General features: G+C 45.5%; 1 protein-coding gene across 1 annotated transcript in view; it reads right to left on the bottom strand.

The window, feature by feature from the left end:
- Positions 1 to 19,756, bottom strand: part of LOC309548400 (NACHT, LRR and PYD domains-containing protein 12-like) — a gene marked incomplete at its 3' end in the record, with an annotated part of 99,878 nt that overhangs the window by 29,885 nt on the left and 50,237 nt on the right. Inside the window, exons 5-7 of the mRNA XM_082248339.1 lie at positions 12,612 to 12,782; positions 7,675 to 7,848; positions 4,482 to 4,652 (exon numbers count right to left, since the gene is read on the bottom strand). Of these exons, the coding sequence (XP_082104465.1) occupies positions 4,482 to 4,652; positions 7,675 to 7,848; positions 12,612 to 12,782 (516 nt within the window). The remainder of the gene's footprint in view (positions 1 to 4,481; positions 4,653 to 7,674; positions 7,849 to 12,611; positions 12,783 to 19,756) is intronic.

Raw genomic sequence — 19,756 nt, 5'->3', positions numbered from 1 at the left:
TCAGCACATGCGCCAGGAAAGGGATGTGCGTCAAACGGGCTAGGCCCAGAGCTGCTATGAGATTTCGCCCGTTATCGCACACCACCAGGCCGGGCTTGAGGCTCGCTGGCAGCAACCACTCATTTGTCTGCTGTTCCATGCTCCTCCACACCTCCTGCGCGGTGTGTGGTTTTTCCCCCAAACAAGCAAGTGGTGGAAGGACATGCGCCAAATTGCTATCCGCCTCAGGCCCATCCGCCACTGCATTTACCCAGTGTGCCGTTAGGGAGATATAACGCCCCTGACCGTGCTTACTGGTCCACGTATCGGTAGTTAGGTGGACCTTGGCACAGATGGCGTTGCGCAGTGCACACCTGATTTTTTCCCCCACTTGGTTGTGCAGGGAAGGGATGACTTGTCTGGAAAAGTAGTGGTGGCTGGGCACGACGTACTGTGGGACAGCCACCGACATAAGGCTTTTAAAACTGTGCGTCTCCACCAGACGGAATGACAGCATTTCAAAGGCCAAACATTTTGAAATGCAGGCATTCAGGGCCAGGGATCACGGGTGGGTAGGGGGGTACTTCCTCTTCCTCTGAAGTGTTTGGGAGATGGAAAGCTGAATGCTTCCACGGGACATTGTGGAGATGGTTGGTGACCCAGGTGGTGGTGTTGCTGACAGATCGTCTGTTTGGTGCCGGTATCACTACAGATGTGGCTGGAGAGGCAGAGACTGCAGCAGAAGAGGAAGCAGGAGGAGCCAGAGACCTTTCTTGGTTTTGAAGGTGTCTACTCCACTGCAGCTCGTGCTTTGCACTTAGATGCCTGATCATGCAGGTTGTGCTCAGGTTGAGAAGGTTTATGCCTCGCTTCAGGCTCTGATTGCACAGGGTGCAAACCACTCGTGTCCTGTCATCAGCACATTTTCTGAAGAACTTCCACGCTAGAGAACTCCTTTGAGCTGGCTTTGGTGTGCTCGTTCCCTTGCTGCGTTGGGCAGTAGCAGGCGTAGTGTCTAGGGCACGGCCGCTCTGCTTCTGCACCCTGCTCCCTCTTCTGCTGTGCTGGTGGCTCTGTGCGACCACCGCCTCTTCCTCCAAACTACTCAGGTCACCTGCATGACCTTCATTCCATGTGGGGTCAAGGACCTCATCGTCCTCCACATCATCTTCCACCCAGTCTTCACCCCTGCCCTCCTTGTCGGTCTCCACAATTCTGAGTGCCGCAGCAGTTGGCACCTGCGTTTCGTCATCATCGGAGACGTGCTGCGATGGTCCTTCCATGTACTCATCTTGAGAAATAAGTGGTTTTGCATCGCTGCACTCAATCTCTTCCACTTCTGGGGCAGGGCTAGGTGGATGGCCCTGGGAAACCCTGCTGACAGAGTCATCAAAAAGAAGAAGAGACTGCTGCATGACTTGGGGTTTAGACTGCTTGCCTGATTTGCAAGGGGGTGAGGTGAAAGACGGTTGGACATTGGCTGCAGGTGCCAACTGTGACCTTTCTGCAGTAGACTGGGTGGGAGACAATGTGAAGGAACTGGAGGCACTGTCAGCAGCAAACCAATCTACTATCGCCTCTACTTATTCTTGCCTCATCACTTCTAGAGGCGCATGATGCCCTACCAAATACTGCTGCAGGTTCTGTCACCTACTCACACTTGAGGAAGGTGTTTCACTTGTGCGTGTAGCTGGCACAGATCGACCACGTCCTCTCCTTGCAACAGGAGCTCTACCAGCAGCACCACGACCCAGGCCACGGCCCCTATTTGACGGTCTCCTCATATTTCTGTAATTTATGATCTTGCCCTAGAAAGGTGTTTATTGAATAGCGGAACAAAACAACAACAGTATCGCACGGGTGTATCTCACAGTCAAATATGCAAACTATGCCGCAATTTAATTTTTTTTTTACCCCAAAAGGGTGTTTATTAAATAGCGGAATAGAAAAACAGTATACAAATACAACGGGTGTATCTCACAGTCAAATATGCAAAGTATGACGCAAATTTAATTTTTTTCACCCCAAAAGGGTGTATATTGAATAGCGGAATATAAAAAAGGATATAAAACGGTGTATCTCACACTTACAAACACAGACTAGGCCCCGATTACAATTTTTTGTACCCTAAAAGGAAGATGAGGAAGAGGAGCAGGAGGAGTTCGGAACAGGAGGCAAACTGAAGCGCCCTGCAATCCTTGGTGGTGGAAGGAGATGCGCCAAACAAATTTAAAAGGTGTATCTCACACGTACCGATACAGACTATGCCGTAATTTAATTTTTTACACTCCAAAAGGGTGTATATTGAATAGCGGAATAGGAAAAATTTGATAAAACGGTACAAACACAGACTAGGCCCCGATTACTATTTTTTGTACCCTAAAGGCAGGATGAGGATGAGGAAGAGGAGTTCGGAACAGGAGGCAAACTGAAAATTGGAAAGGTGTATCTCACACGTACCGATACAGACTATCCCGCAATTTAATTGTTTTTACCCCAAGGGTGTAGATTGAATGGCGGAATAGAAAATATGATATCAAAAGGTGTATGTATCTCACACGTACAGACCCAGACTAGACCCCGATTACAATTTTTTGTACCCCAAAGGCAGGATGAGGAGTAGGAGGAGTTCGAAACAGGCAGGAGGCAAACTAAAGCACCCTGCAATCCTCTGGGGTATGAGATGCGCCCCAAAAATTGTAAAGGTGCATCTCACACGTACCGATATAGACTATCCCGCAATTTAATTGTTTTTACCCCAAGGGTGTAGATTGAATAGCGGAATAGAAAATATGATATCAAAAGGTGTATGTATCTCACACGTACAGACCCAGACTAGGCCCTGATTACTATTTTTTGTACCCCAAAGGCAGGATGAGGAGTAGGAGGAGTTCGGAACAGGCAGGAGGCAAACTGAAGCACCCTGCAATCCTCAGCGGTATGAGATGCGCCCCAAAAATTGGAAAGGTATATCTCACACGTACCGATACAGACTATCCCGCAATTTAATTGTTTTTACCCCAAGGGTGTAGATTGAATAGCGGAATAGAAAATATGATATCAAAAGGTGTATGTATCTCACACGTACAGACCCAGACTAGACCCCGATTACTATTTTTTGTACCCCAAAGGCAGGATGAGGAGTAGGAGGAGTTCGGAACAGGCAGGAGGCAAACTGAAGCACCCTGCAATCCTCGGCGGTATGAGATGCGCCCCAAAAATTGGAAAGGTGTATCTCACACGTACCAATACAGACTATCCTGCAATTTAATTATTTTTACCCCAAAGGGTGTAGATTGAATAGCGGAATAGAAAATATGATATAAAATTGGTGATTTTTCAATAGCACATGTGAACACAGCAGTGTCTTATATCAGTCAGCTCTGCTGCAGGCTATGAAGGGAAAAAAAAAGAAAATTCCCCTTTAAGTTTGTAATTTTTAAATAGATTAGTACAGACTATGCCACAATTTAATTTTTTTAACCCAAAAGGGTGTATATTAAATAGTGGAATAGAAAAAAGTGTATACATTTTAAAATCACTAGCACATGTGAACACAGCAGTGTCTTATGTCAGTCAGCTCTGCTGCAGGCTATGAAGGGAAAAAAAAAGAAAATTCCCCTTTAAGTTTGTATTTTTTAAATTGATTAATACAGACTATGCCACAATTTAATTTTTTTAACCCAAAAGGGTGTATATTGAATAGTGGAATAGAAAAAAGTGTATAAATTTTAAAATCACTCAATAATAGCACATGTGAACACAGCAGTGTATTATCACAGTCAGCAGCACTGAAGGAAAAACGCTGCACACAACTGACTGATAAAAAAGATTTTTTTCTCCCTCCTCCTCAGCGGGCAAAAAGATTGTGTTCACTGCACCACCCCACACACAGCAAAATCGATGTAGAACACTGACCCTGCCTATTCTCCAGCCTCGCCCTAAAATGATCGATAAGATCGGTCACTGGCACTGCAAACCCCCCACACAGCAAAATCGATGTAGAACACTGACCCTGCCTATTCTCCAGCCTCGCCCTAAAATGCCCTAATAACTCGCCCTGCCTGCACTCCGACCTGACCCTGAATTATTTTCGGACACAATATAATTTTTCACTGTCTGTCCCTAATCAGCAGCCAGCACGTATGTTGTGTGCTCTGTCCCTAATCTACAGCAGAATGACGCAGCGGCGCTGGTTCGAACTTATAAAAACATGGTCACATGCTTCAGATGGCCAATCACAGCTACTAATACATTAGTAGGCATGGCTGGGATGGCTTAAGGCACACTAGTTAAACGCTTGTTGATTGGCTGTTGAAAGCCCGCCATTAAAAGCGCGCCATTACATACAAACCCGGAAATAAAATGACCGAACACGGATTTTAAACCCGAACATACAGTAAAGTTTTCGGGTCCGTGTTCGGGTAACAAAAATCCAATTATTCGGTACGAACACGAATAATACAGTCCGTGTTCGCTCAACACTACAGACAAGGACTCACCTCAGATCCTGCAGAGTACAGCCAGGATGTCTGAGCCCCTCACATAGAAGTTTTATTCCAGAGTCTTCCAGATTATTACATGATAGATCCAGTGTGGTGAGGGATCGGTTATTGATAAGAATGGATCGGAGATCCTCACAGCCGGAGGAAGTCACATCACATCCATCCAACCTGCAGAGAGAAATCCAGACACATGAGAGTATATAATTGGGGAAATAACATAAAACTCTTAGGGAAAGGTCATAATAAATCTAATAGACGGAAAGACGGAAGAAGACAATGGGACGCCATCATCCAGGAGAGAAAAAAAACTAAAGAGGTCGGGAGCAGTCGCTGTACTAAATGCAATGTTAGTGATCTCTCTGCTGAGCTATTGTGTTCTGTCCCCCCCCCCCCACTAGAACACACCAGTCATTGGCTGAGAGCGCTGATCGGCAGACCTTTTTCCGTCATGCCCTTTGACAAAAGCCATTCAAACCATTCAAGCCTTCTGTCTGACCGGCTACAGCAGGCACATGCAGAGGGGGGTAGGGTGGAGGGTGCTTCAGCACCTGCCTCTTTGCCCCTTGATGCCCAAAGTGCCCTTTTGTCAAGGCAAAATTTCCACAGCAACACCCATAAACAATATGGCTGCGGGCTGACAGTGCAACTGAGCATGCACCATTCCTGAAGCCTGCCGGGCTCGGGAAAGCTTGTACATGCTTGGCAGAGCGGACGCATGTGCAGTGACGTAATAGTGCCACCTGGCACCATTTTTGAAAGTGAGGCACTCGGTCTTGGTGCAGCGAAGGCGCCTCATTGTCACATCAGCAGCTAAGACCAGACCCCGGACCACTCCACAGCCTCTGACTTCCCCCTGCACCATGTCCGCAGCCTCTGACCAGACCACCACCTGCACCATGTCCACAGCCTCTGACCAGACCACCCCCTTCACTATGTCCACTGCCTCTGACCAGACCACCATCTGCACCAAGTCTGCAGCCTCTGACCAAACCACCTCCTGCACCATGTCCGCAGCCTCTGACCATCTCTGCACCATGTCCGCAGCCTCTCACCAGACCACCACCTGCAACATATCCTCAGCCTCTGACCACCACCTGCACCATGTCCGCAGCCTCTGACCAGACCATCCCCTTCACTATGTCCACTGCCTCTGACCAGACCACCATCTGCACCATGTCCGCAGCCTCTGACCACCACCTGCACCATGTCCGCAGCCTCTGACCACCACCTGCACCACGTCCGCAGCCTCTGAGCACCACCTGCACCATGTCCGCAGCCTCTGAGCACCACCTGCACCATGTCTGCAGCCTCTGACCATCCCCTGCACCATGTATGCAGCCTCTGACCAGACTGTTGGTAGTCGCATGGACTCTTTCCTTTTTAGCCAATTCTGTATAATTCAGGCACCTGGAAGATGAACTCCAAGGAAAAAATGATACATACACACGAGTAGAGTGGAATCAATCTTCATCTTTTTATTGGATCTCAGGGTGTTATATACAGTTTACAAGGAGGGGGAAGGCTAAAGCATATATGCCATATTAGGGCATGAACATTACATCTTGTAGTACATACAGAAAAACAGGTTTGAGATAATTATGGGAAAATCCAGACATTTACAAGGAATGCAAGAATTCAAGTTCCGTTAGTCACTAAATGTAACGTGTAACTTAATTTCTCTAAAATGGAGACAGTTGATCTCTTAAAATGGAGGAGCATACAAAATGGAGTTTACATATATTTCCTTCACAGACCACCCCCTGCACCATGTCCGCAGCCTCTGACCACCCACTGCACCATGTCCGCAGCCTCTTACCACCACCTGAACCATGTCCACAGCCTCTGACCAGACCACGCCCTGCACCATGTCCGCAGCCTCTGACCACTCCCTGCACCATGTCCGCAGCCTCTGACCCTCCCCTGCACCATGTATGCAGCCTCTGACCAGACCACCCCCTGCACCATGTCTGCAGCCTCTGACCATTCCCTGCACCATATCTGCAGCCTCTGACTACCCCCTGCACAATGTCCGCAGCCTCTGACCACTCCCTGCACCATGTCTGCAACCTCTGACCAGACCACCACCTGCACCATGTATGCAGCCTCTGACCAGACTACCCCCTGCACCATGTCCGCAGCCTCTGACCACCCCCTGCATCATGTCCGCAGCCTCTGACCACCCCCTGCACCATGTCCGCAGCCTCTGACCACCCCCTGCACAATGTCCGCAGCCTCTGACCACTCCCTGCACCATGTCTGCAGCCTCTGACCAGACCACCACCTGCACCATGTATGCAGCCTCTGACCAGATCACCCCCTGCACCATGTCCGCAGCCTCTGACCACCCCCTGCACCATGTCCGAAGCCTCTGACCACTCCCTGCACCATGTCTGCAGCCTCTGGCCAGACCACCACCTGCACCATGTCTGCAGCCTCTGACCACTTTGATCACCCCCAGCACCTGACCTATTTAAAGCCCTGTTCCATGTGCTCCTTTTATACTTTGAGCACCTGCCCCTCCAAAGGTCTCTGCATGGTCCTGGGCTATGGTACACATGGGCCGAATGTCAGACTTTTTTTATTGAACCGGCTGATATTGCCTGACATTTGGCCCGTGTGTACGAGGCTTACAATCCCCCTTCCCCCATATCATTACTGAGATCACACAGAGAAATGAGGGGCACATATTGATCAGGAGCAGACAAGGCCTGACATAGGGGGGACTCAAGGGAAGACTTGGTTAGGAAATGATCCATAAGTCTTTGGTGACGTCACACATCTGCAGATAGAAGTAATCACACAGACAGACAGGAGACACAAAGGACACTTTCCTGGTGATATCACCCAGAAAACCTGAAATTCAGAAATGGGTAAAGCCTTCCAGAAGGAGAATATAAGGAGGACGCTCCTCACCAGAGGAGAACTCTACTCATCTTATGGAGAAATCGTTTGTAATGAGGAAATCCAACAGAAAGGAAGAAAATACAATAAGATGAAGCTGACTGCCCCATCCTACATAGTATAATATGGGGTTGTGGGGGGACTCCGGAGGGGGGTTATGTCCATAGGAATACGACCTTCATACCTGAACAGAACCCCCACCAGGAGCAGAGAGGGAGAGATAGACACTCACTGCCCAGAGCCAGGACAGAGGAAGTCTGGGGACTTTTTATGACAGACAAGGACTCACCTCAGCCTCTGCAGAGTACAGCCAGGATGTCTGAGCCCCTCACATAGAAGTTTTATTACAGAGTCTTCCAGATTATAATTCTGTAATAGATCCAGTGAGGTGAGGGATCGGTTAGTGATAAGAATGGATAGGAGATCCTCACAGCCAGAGGAAGTCACACCACATCCCTTCAACCTGCAGAGACAAATCCAGACACATGAGAGTATAAAAAAATATGTGAGGGATACTCCCGAGCTAGTTTTTCGCAGAGCTACCTCTCTGCGTGATTGACTGACAAACAGCCACTATGACAATCGTGGTCGCCAATCAGTGAGCATTCGGGGTACCTTCCCTTGCGGAGAGTGTCCCGCTGCCCATGGAAATTGGAGGGCACCACTTACCGATTACCTGGTGGAGACCTTTTCTCACCACGTGCCCATACAACTTGTGACACCAGAGGTGTCATTTATCTCATGATCTGTAACTGCAATGCCTACTATGTAGGAAAGACTAGACGAGAACTACGCCAACGGATTGGTGAACACCTTTACTGTTCTAATAGTGGCAAGTTAACAGTCGTAGGAAGACATATTGGATTGTACCATAAATTTCAGCCAGAGGTAGTAAAGTTTTTTGCCCTGGATGTCATCCCAGAGGATCCTAGGGGTGGCAACTGGGACAGAAGATTGTTACAGTGTGAGACTCGCTGGATTGAGAGGCTCAATGTGGTGACTCCTCCTGGTATTAATGAGGTCAATAGTTATAAACCTTTCTTGTGACTGTTTATCCCTTTCCTCTTCCCTCTTCCTTCCCTCCCCCCCCTTATCTTATGAGATTGAGCATATTATATTTCATTTGTAGGGTTACCCTTCATGACATAGTCTAGCTCAGGAGTTTCCAAACTGTGGGTCGGGACCCAATGGTGGGTCGCGAGCTGCATTTGAGTGGGTCACACTGAGCCGGAAATCACTGAGAGCTGGCCCACATAAATTGTGCTGTGTGAGCCCACGCAAATTACAGAGCGCCAGAGCAGTCAAATCGCGATGGATTCAGGACCTCGCCCACGCAGTTTATGGAGGCTGGTCTGCATTTCCAGCGAGGAGGATACTTGCATCAGTGAGTACGTATCTAGGCTGTTATGTAGGATATGTTCATGGGGTGCAGAGCCAGCTCCTCGGTCCTTCTGGTGGCAGTGGTGGTGGCTAGACTGGCGGCAAGATTCTCTTAGCTATAGCGGGCAGATGCGGCAGCCTCTGTGTCATAGGAGGACCAGGTGGCCCAGCGGTGTCAGGAGTTCATGGCAGCTTCTGTGACGCCAGTAGGGAATCTGAAGGAGAAGTGCCAGGACACCAAGACCAGCATAGAGCTCCTCATCATGGAGACTCTGGGTAAGGTGTGCTGGGCCCTGGAGAGGGCAAACAGGGGCTTCACCTTCCCTTTGGACCACTGGGAGAGGAAGGAGGGTGAGTGCCATATAGCCTGCAGATCACTGTTCTGTGGTGGTTGATTTCTGTCCTCTGCCTGCCTTATACTGTCTATGAGGGTGCTGATTACTTACAACTCCGCTTATATGCCACACATGCCACAGGTTTATGACCCCTCACTTAGAACATCTGGAAAGTGTATTCAATAATAAATCGAAAAGTAGTAAATTGGTATTTTTAATTTAACATCCCCTCCCTTTAAAATATGCATTATTATTACTATTATTATTATTATTATGTGCATTTAAATATTGCCAACAAATTCTGTAGCACTTTACAATATTCAATTACAAGCAAGTGGGTCCCGAAAAATAACTGTATTCAGAAGTGGGTCTCGACCCAAAAAAGTTTGGGAAGCCCTGGTCTAGCTCATTATTGTGCTTGTATTATTGTATTTCCTTTGCCCCTTTCAGTGATTGTCATCATATATGCATCTTGTTTTTGTATACCTGCATATGTCTTATATGGTATTTACATGTAATTGTTATTCATTATTTCCTGTGTTCATATGGGCATGTTTATAATTTTGATTTAATATACTATCTACTTGATCAGTTTTATCTGATGCAGAGCTGCCGTGGATCCCTTCGATGGGCGTGGCCGTTCCTCCCCCGGCGGACATGTGATGCTCTAGTTGATGGCGTCTATCATGATGCTTCGTCACTCTCGCTGTGTTTTTACACCCCCTGCACCATGTCCGCAGCCTCTGACCAGACCACCACCTGCACCATGTCTGCAGCTTTGATCACCCCCCGCACCTGACCTATTTAAAGCCCTGTTCCATATGCTCCTTTTATACTTTGAGCACCTGCCCCTCCAAAGGTCTCTGCATGGCTCTGTACACATGGGCCGAATGTCAGACTTTTTTTTTATTGAACTGGCCGATATTGCCTGACATTTGGCCTGTGTGTACGAGGCTTACAATCCTCCCTCCCCCCATTTCATTACTGAGATCACACAGAGAAATGAGGGGCACATATTGATCAGGAGCAGACAAGGCCTGACATAGGGGGGACTCAAGGGAAGACTTTGTCAGGGTTATTTGGGGAGGTTAAATTTACGAATAGAAATGAAATGTTATATTTTATTTTACATAGAAATGTTGAAGCAATGACATCCATTTTTTGTTAGGTTACTGAAAGGTTAAACCTCCTTTAAAAGTGCCTATTCAACAGGTTTACCCCAGACATGCTGTGTTGACCTAAGGTAATGAATAAATAGTCTGTTGACTTTCTTTAAGATAAAGTCTAGCTGACGCTATACCAAGATAATCTTGTTTGTGTAATAACCATAAACATTAGTCAGTATTTTCTGTATTTAGATTCATTTAAAAATAGGATTTACAGATATATTATAATCTTATATGTAAAGGAATATTAACAATGAAATATATATATGAATAATATACATAGATATGTAGAAAACTGTTATATATTATAATTGTTTCATATTTTGCTAAATTCTAACTTTACTGATTTTGATGACTCATCTCTGTATGTCAAGACAGGCTTCAGTAAACATTTGTAAATTGTAAGTAAGAAAGCATCATAAACATTTGTAACCTTGCTAGAGTCTAGAAGGTCTGTGATTGTAAGCTCTCTGTCAATATAAGGTGCAAAGTTTATTTGAAGATAAATAATGCTGCTATATTGCTATATACTAAACCTAATAGCAATGCAATACTGCCATCACTGGTCACTGAATGCTACTACGGTAATTGAAGTCTTGGGTTAAAAAGTAAAATCCAATATATTTTAAATAAGATATATTAAATATTAAGATGTTGTTACCAGATTTAATCTTTATTCAGATACCTGGTGGATATTAAATGGACATGTAATAGATGAGAGCATGGTTACATTTTATGTTGTTTTATAATAGTCTTAAATGGAGAAATCTTTATTTAATTTTAATATACTGGTTGACCAAAAGGTGTCACCCAATGACATCACCAGTTAATGGTTAAGATGTTCCAGCCACTGGGGATAATGTCCCTCCTTCTGGGTTTAACTTATGGTAATTTTAATAGTCCTTTGTTCTATACCATATAAAAGCCCAGATGACAGAGACACATGACACACATGACATTACACAATATACATCACACATACAACATACACACTACTACAGCTATGCATAGACTCATCTACACAGACTCCATTTCACTCCATCATGTATCTGAACCTTTGAGGGACGCCAAACGAAACTCCTCCCTAATTGGCCACCATCTTGGAAATGCAGCCATCTTAAAGACTCTGGTAACTACCATTCTAAGCTAGTGGCCATTTTAAATATGGTAATTATGCCTTGCTGTTTATTTGATTATTATTCAATATTGTTTATGTACTTCCTTAAATGTTTTACATTTCATATTCAAGGGTAACGAGAGTACAATCCCAGCCGTATAAACCATATGTAGATTTTTCTCTAAAGAGATGATTTTTGCTTTTTATACATTTTTATTAATATCAGATTTAGCGCATATTGGCGTATTAGTCTCACGTTTTGCATAGCCTATTCTTGCTTCATCTGCAGTGGAGTGACTATCAGACTGTTCATTGCGCAGACAATTGTGGTCTGATTGTATAGTATACTTATCTATGGTTTATGCTACTACATCTGGGAAAAACGTAATCTTGCTTTATTTTTACTTTCATTATTGAGCTACACATCACATTGCATTTATTGTTTGAAGTTCATATTTTTGTAAAGTTATTTCTTTTTGTGTCATCTCAAGTTTGATCATTTATCGTGATTACATGTCTCGTGAATAAAACTTTTATATATTCCATACTGTAGATTGTTTTCACTAAGATTGGTATATGCTTTTAAAAAGAAATTAATCAATAAAATGAATTCGCTACATATTGATTTATGGATATAAGTTGAGATTCTCCTTCCGCATAGATCTTTGCTTATTATTAACCATAAATAGACACTGTTATATTCAGAGCAGTATAAACATTCTGACATAATGGAGACACAGCGAGATATTATTAATGTATTATTAATTCTGACAACTTGGTTAGGAAATGACCCATAAGTCTTTGGTGAAGTCACACATCTGCAGATAGAAGTAATCACACAGACAGACAGGAGACACAAAGGACACTTTCCTGGTGATATCACCCAGAAAACCTGAAATTCAGAAATCAGTAAAACCCTCCAGAAGGAGAATATAAGGAGGATGCTCCTCACCAGAGGAGAACTCTACTCATCTTATAGAGAAATAATTTGTAATGAGGAAATCCAACAGAAAGGAAGAAAATACGATAAGATGAAGCTGACTGCCCCGCTCTACATAGTATAATATTTGGTTATGGGGGGACTCCGGAGGGGGGTTATGTCCATAGCATACGACCTTCATACCCGAACAGAACCCCCACCAGTAGCAGAGAGGGGGAGATAGACACTCGCTGCCCAGAGCCAGGACAGAGGAAGTCTGGGGACTTTTTATGGCAGACAAGGACTCACCTCAGCCTCTGCAGAGTACAGCCAGGATGTCTGAGCCCCTCACATAGAAGTTTTATTCCAGAGTCTTCCAGATAATTCCCTGATAGATCCAGTTTGGTGAGGGATCGGTTAGTGATAAGAATGGATCGGAGATCCTCCCAGCCGGAGGAAGTCACACCACATCCATCCAACCTGCAGAGAGAAATCCAGACACATGAGATAACATTATAGGATGAATATGAGGAATTATTCCCATTTAGAGAGAAATAACATAACATCACTAGAGCGGAATATCCGGATATACAGAATCTTATACACAGGAAAGATCTTCTTATTAGGGAAACTGATAAAGGTGAAGCTGTTGTAGTTCTTATATCTACACAGTATAGAGTAGATGGGGGGGGGGGGTCTTAGGAAATAAATCTGGGGAATTTCTGATGGTGGATCTCCAGTGACCCCAATATTCCATCTCCTTCCTAAAGCCCACAAATCAGGAGTTCTCCAGAGGTCACCGGATTGTGGCAGGAATAGGCTTCCTTATAGAGAATGTACATTTAGTGCTGAGGCTTCTGGGATATCTGAGAGGTACAAGTACAATATTGGGGGATATTCCACATTTACAATGGGATTCTACATTCACATGGGGGACACGTGACGTCACAGGACTTTATTCTCCCATCCCCCATTCTTTATCAGTGACGTCACTCAGATCCATCTCCATAGATACAGATCATATACTCGGAGTTACAGCAATTATTCATATCTGTTGGATTTCTATCAACTCCTCATTTTTCTTATCTGATGGTGTGCACTATGTACAGAAATGTGGGGGAGGGGGTCTCCCTCTATAATCCCTATATGGGATGGTGGGGGGAGGTGGTCATCCTGGGGCCATTTACTTTAATTGCAGGGTCCTTTATTACGGTCCCGCAGTGGGACCCTTTCACAAGTTCTGCAGTGGGCCCCCTTCCTGCCATCTTGGGGCCTCTCCACGGTGGTGGAATGCCAGGGCCCGGTCGCAAGTATGACCTTTGTGATCCTGGAAGTTCACCCACTGGTGTCAGTAGTTTTTATTTTTTGTTATTTTAATTGTATTATTTTTTATCATTTTATTTTATTTTTTTTACAATATCACTGACTATGACTCTGTCCATTCAAAAAAGGAAGGAGCTGGTAAATTACATATTTACCGACCCCTTCCTGGTTCTCTATTGTGACACACTCCCTGCAGCAGCGGGCAGGAGAGGGAAGGGAGCACAGTGAGGGGGGGGGAGCACACAGGGGCCCAGAGACAGAAGATCACAAGTGAATTGGATAGGGGAGTGGCTGGGGCAGCATACAGAGCATCTCCTCCGTTTTCCACCTGCAGCTACAGGAGGAAAAAGGAGGACAGTGATTTCTCTACATGCTGCCCCCGCCACCCCTCCTATCCAGGTGTACAGGGAAGCTGCACAGACCCTCTAGAAAATGTCAACATATCCTCTGAGGCAATACTAGTCACCATAGATGTGGAAGCTCTGTACAGCTCAATACCTCATCATAGAGGGATTGCAGCTGTACGACATACTAGATGCCTACAGTGAATTTATGCTTACCCTTCTACAATACATCCTAACCCACAACATCTTTACCTTCAATGGCTCCCACTACCTCCAGGTGCAGGGAGTAGCGATGGGGACATGTTGTGCCCCATCCTACGCAAACCTATACCCGGGGGAGTGGGAGAAATCATTTCTTATGGATGAAGCATTATCTATGTACACTGACCATATCCATTTATGGACCTGGTACATAGATGATGTTTTTTTGATTTGGGAGGGCCCTTCCAAGCTTCTACAAAACTGCCTCGAGAGAATGAATAAGAGCAATCAAATTAATCTCTAATTAATCTCTCCTTTACGATGAATATGGATGATAACTGCATTACATTCCTTGATGTTGAGATTTCAAGGGGCGAGGGGGGTGTTCTTTTTACCATAAGCCCACTGCGGGCAACACCATCCTTCATGCATCTAGTTTCCATCCGGAACCCCTCATACATTCTATTCCAACTGGTCAGTATTTGCGACTGAGGCAAAATTGCACCGACCTAAAAACATTTCCACTAGCAGCAGATGAACTCCGCAGTAAACTAGCACGTAGGGGATACTCTAAAACATCCCTCAAAAGGGCTTACAAGAGAGCCTTGTTTAGTGACAGACAAAAACTATTAACCCCAACAAATCGGGAAAGAGATGATGGCAATAATCTGAGAATTATTACACCATACGCCTATCAACACTCCAAAATTAAGAAAATAGTAACCAAACATTGGCATTTCCTAACATCAGACCCTATTTTGGGTCAAAACTTATCAGAATCTCCCTGTTTCACTTTTAAAAAAGCACCAGCACTTAGGGACAAATTGGTCCGAAATGAATATAAAGGTGATTTCCCCAGTGACCCCTGCAAATTTAAGGGGACTTTTATTTGCGGAAGTTGTAATTACTGCGGCTTTATGTTAACGCAAAAAAAAACAATTCTACCGAATGGTCAAAGATTTAAAGCAAAACACTTTGCCAACTGTCGGACATTCGGCGTAGTCTATTTGCTACTTTGTGATTGTAATTGTTTTTACATAGGTAAGACTAAGTTGGAATTCTGGAGACGTGCTTACCGCCATATAAATAGCATGAGAAAATCCGATCCAGATCTACCCCTTGGAAGGCATGTCAGTCTAGTGCACTCTGGAAAATTTCCAAAAATCAAGTTTTTGATCTTGGACCGTGTCCACCCCAGTTCCAGGGGGGGAGACTGGAACAAGAGTCTCCTCCAGTTGGAACTGAGGTGGATACATTTCCTCAAGGCAACTGAGCCCCCAGGCCTGAATGGCATAATGTCCCTCAGGCCATTCTTGGAGGGATTTAGTTCCGGTGGAATGGAGATTTAGTTTACCCTGTCTGTTTGTCATCTCCATAGATATAACAGTGGAATTGTTACAGTCCGTACGTTTTTCACTATATCTGGCACTGGGACGATTGGCCTTTTGTTGTGATGCTAATATTAGTGTAATATCTATCATTTTTTTGTATTCATCATTGTCATGTTTCTTTGTATATACTATGCCATGTTTGTTTCTGTATATATTTGTCAGTTCAACAAGCACGCTGCGGTCCTTGGTAATGTCAAAATAAGATGCATCAAATATAAAAAATTTATAGTGAAAATGGAGATGACAGTCTTTATTTTGCACTTCTATCATATGACTTTCTATACAAAACCTTATATTTTTAATTTTTATCGGATGCTCTTTGTCCTTACAGTGTCCCCAATGTGGCCATCCCGGCACGGTGAGAGACGCCGTGTCCCATCGGCGTGCTCTATTGGTTAATTTGTTCCATACATGCAACACTTCCGCCTGTAGGGAGTTGCATTGACCAATGGGATCTGCCTGCGTTTCACGCTTCCGGATTTCCTTCCGTGCTGGTGGAACGCAGACGCCGGCTCCGCCCCCATTGCGTCATGCCGTTTGACATGTGCAGTAAGTTGAGGGTGGACCCGGCCCCTACGATCCAGGAAGCCCAAAGTGGACGCCAGCTGATGGCCCGTACTTCTAATTACTTCGATCAAAGGTAATATTTAAACTGACCCATGGCGTTCCACAGCACACTTTTGCTTGTCGGAAGCCATGAGGGTGTCGGTTACCAAAACTTTGCATCTGTAAAGGTAAGACTGTTTTCAAACTGGCTGTGTTATTTTATCTGAGGGGATCTCTCTATACATACTAGGCAACAGCGTTAAAGTATGCCTTTTACCCCCACACATTTATATAGCCTGTCAAATCTAAAAGTTAAATGAGTTCTCTAGAAGACTGCTATATCTTATAAATTACATTTAACTTGCTCCTCTAAATGAGAAGAGGAGAGGTGATGGAAGATGGGTGAGGATGGAGGAAACCCAGAGATAGATTCCCTCAGATAGCAGAAGACATGAGAAGAGGAGAGGTGATGGAAGATGGGTGAGGATGGAGGACACCCAGAGATAGATTCCCTCAGATAGCAGAAGACATGAGAAGAGGAGAGGTGATGGAAGATGGGTGAGGATGGAGGAAACCCAGAAAAAGATTCCCTCAGATAGCAGAAGACATGAGAAGAGGAGAGGTGATGGAAGATGGGTGAGGATGGAGGAAACCCAGAAAAAGATTCCCTCAGATAGCAGAAGACATGAGAAGAGGAGAGGTGATGGAAGATGGGTGAGGATGGAGGACACCCAGAGAAAGATTCCCTCAGATAGGAGATGACATGAGAAGAGGAGAGGTGATGGAAGATGGGTGAGGATGGAGGATACCCAGAGATAGATTCCCTCAGAGAGGAGAAGACATGAGAGGAGGAGAGGTGATGGAAGATGGGTGAGGATGGAGGACACCCAGAGAAAGATTCCCTCAGAGAGGAGAAGACATGAGAAGAGGTGAGGTGATGGAAGATGGGTGAGGATGGAGGACACCCAGAGAAAGATTCCCTCAGAGAGGAGAAGACATGAGAAGAGGAGAGGTGATGGAAGATGGGTGAGGATGGAGGACACCCAGAGATAGATTCCCTCAGAGAGGAGAAGACATGAGAGGAGGAGAGGTGATGGAAGATGGGTGAGGATGGAGGATACCCAGAGATAGATTCCCTCAGAGAGGAGAAGACATGAGAGGAGGAGAGGTGATGGAAGATGGGTGAGGATGGAGGACACCCAGAGAAAGATTCCCTCAGAGAGGAGAAGACATGCGAAGAGGAGAGGTGATGGAAGATGGGTGAGGATGGAGGACACCCAGAGAAAGATTCCCTCAGAGAGGAGAAGACATGAGAAGAGGAGAGGTGATGGAAGATGGGTGAGGATGGAGGACACCCAGAGATAGATTCCCTCAGAGAGGAGAAGACATGAGAAGAGGTGAGGTGATGGAAGATGGGTGAGGATGGAGGATACCCAGAGATAGATTCCCTCAGAGAGGAGAAGACATGAGAGGAGGAGAGGTGATGGAAGATGGGTGAGGATGGAGGACACCCAGAGAAAGATTCCCTCAGAGAGGAGAAGACATGAGAGGAGGAGAGGTGATGGAAGATGGGTGAGGATGGAGGACACCCAGAGAAAGATTCCCTCAGAGAGGAGAAGACATGAGAAGAGGAGAGGTGATGGAAGATGGGTGAGGATGGAGGAAACCCAGAGATAGATTCCCTCAGAGAGGAAAAGACATGAGAAGAGGAGAGGTGATGGAAGATGGGTGAGGATGGAGGACACCCAGAGATAGATTCCCTCAGAGAGGAAAAGACATGAGAAGAGGAGAGGTGATGGAAGATGGGTGAGGATGGAGGACACCCAGAGATAGATTCCCTCAGAGAGGAGAAGACATGAGAAGAGGAAAGGTGATGGAAGATGGGTGAGGATGGAGGACACCCAGAGATAGATTCCCTCAGAGAGGAGAAGACATGAGAAGAGGAGAGGATATCGGGGATGGGTGAGGATGGAGGACACCCAGAGAAAGATTCCCTCAGAGAGGAGAAGATATGAGAAGAGGAGAGGTGATGGAAGATGGGTGAGGATGGAGGACATCCAGAGATAGATTCCCTCAGAGAGGAGAAGACATGAGAAGAGGAGAGGTGATGGAAGATGGGTGAGGATGGAGGACACCCAGAGATAGATTCCCTCAGAGAGGAGAAGACATGAGAAGAGGAGAGGTGATGGAAGATGGGTGAGAATGGAGGACACCCAGAGATGGAAGGAAACACTGAGAGACGGGAACAATCACAAGATGTCACATTTCCCCATCACTGCAGGATCACACATTTCTCTTACCCCAATTCCTGAATTTTACTCTTCGAGTTTATCAGAAAGGAAAGAGTATCAGACTTCCTTCTATATCCTGAAGAGGTCTCTTCTTCATCTTCTGATAACAGGAACTCTTCTTCATCTTCTGAAGAGGAGGACTCTTCTTCATCTTCTGCTTTGTCCTCTCCCGGACAATCTTTACTGGAAATAGTACAACCCCAAAATCTAAAACCCAATAATGAGATAATAATTACCACCAAGAATGGATGACCTCTGACACCAAGAATAACAATGTAACACCCAACATTTCCCTTCCACATGGCGGCCTTCCCTCTGGATCTTCAGTCTCATACTGGACCTGATGAGGACTTCTCATTGGTGGGAATGAGCAGTGTTTGAAGTCATACTCCAGACATAACTTAAAGGAGGCCCCTGATATATATACAGGATCTCTGGCCTCCCTACACAGGGGTCTCCATTCATTAACAGTTTCTGGAAAATCCTGGAACACCACTTTGGTTCCAAATATAAAATACAATCCAGACATTCCCATCTCCACCCACTTCTGCAGACAATTTGTCCCTCCAATGTTGGGATGATGATGTCCCACCCCTGGTATTATTTCCACCCCCAGACCTCTGAACTAGTGTTGAGCGAACACGGACTGTATTATTCGTGTTCGTACCGAATAATTGGATTTTTGTTACCCGAACACGAACACGGACACTTTACTGTATATTCGGGTAAAAATCTGTGTTCGGTCGTTTTATTTCCGGGTTTTGCATGCTTTGGCGCTCTTTTCATGGAGGGCTTTCAACAGCCAATCAACAATCGTTTAACTGGTGTGCCTTAAGCCATCCCAGCCATGCCTGCAAATGTCTCAGTAGCTGTGATTGGCCGTCTGAAGCATGTGACCAAGTCTTTATAAGTTCCAGGCAGCCGCAGCGGCGTCATTCTGCTGCTTAGATCAGGGACAGAGCACACATCAACGTGCTGGCTGCTGATTAGGGAAAGATAGGCAGGAAAAAACCATTTGTGTCCGGATAGAATTGAGGGACAGGTCGGAGTGTTTAGGCAGGGCGAGTTGTAGGCATTTTAGGGATAGAGTCTGCTGAATTATAGGGTCAGTGTGTTCTACAAACTACAATCGATATTGCTGTGTGGGGTGGGGTCTGCACTTAGTTCTCCTGATCTACGATCTCTTCTCAATCCTGTTAGGGACAGAGTCTGCTGAATTTTAGGGAAAGTGTGTTCTACAAACTACAATCGATATTGCTGTGTGGTGTGGGATAGGAGATAGGCAGGTGTCAGTGATCCACATCCATTTTTCTGTGTGTGGGCTGCAGTGAACACAATCTTTTTGGGGTGCAGTGAAC

This window comes from Pelophylax lessonae, assembly GCF_965119305.1.
Source record: "Pelophylax lessonae genome assembly, chromosome: 2".
Classification (NCBI taxonomy): domain Eukaryota; kingdom Metazoa; phylum Chordata; class Amphibia; order Anura; family Ranidae; genus Pelophylax; species Pelophylax lessonae.
The sequence above is the reverse complement of the archived record's forward strand: the minus strand, read 5'-3'. Positions and strand labels throughout refer to the sequence as shown.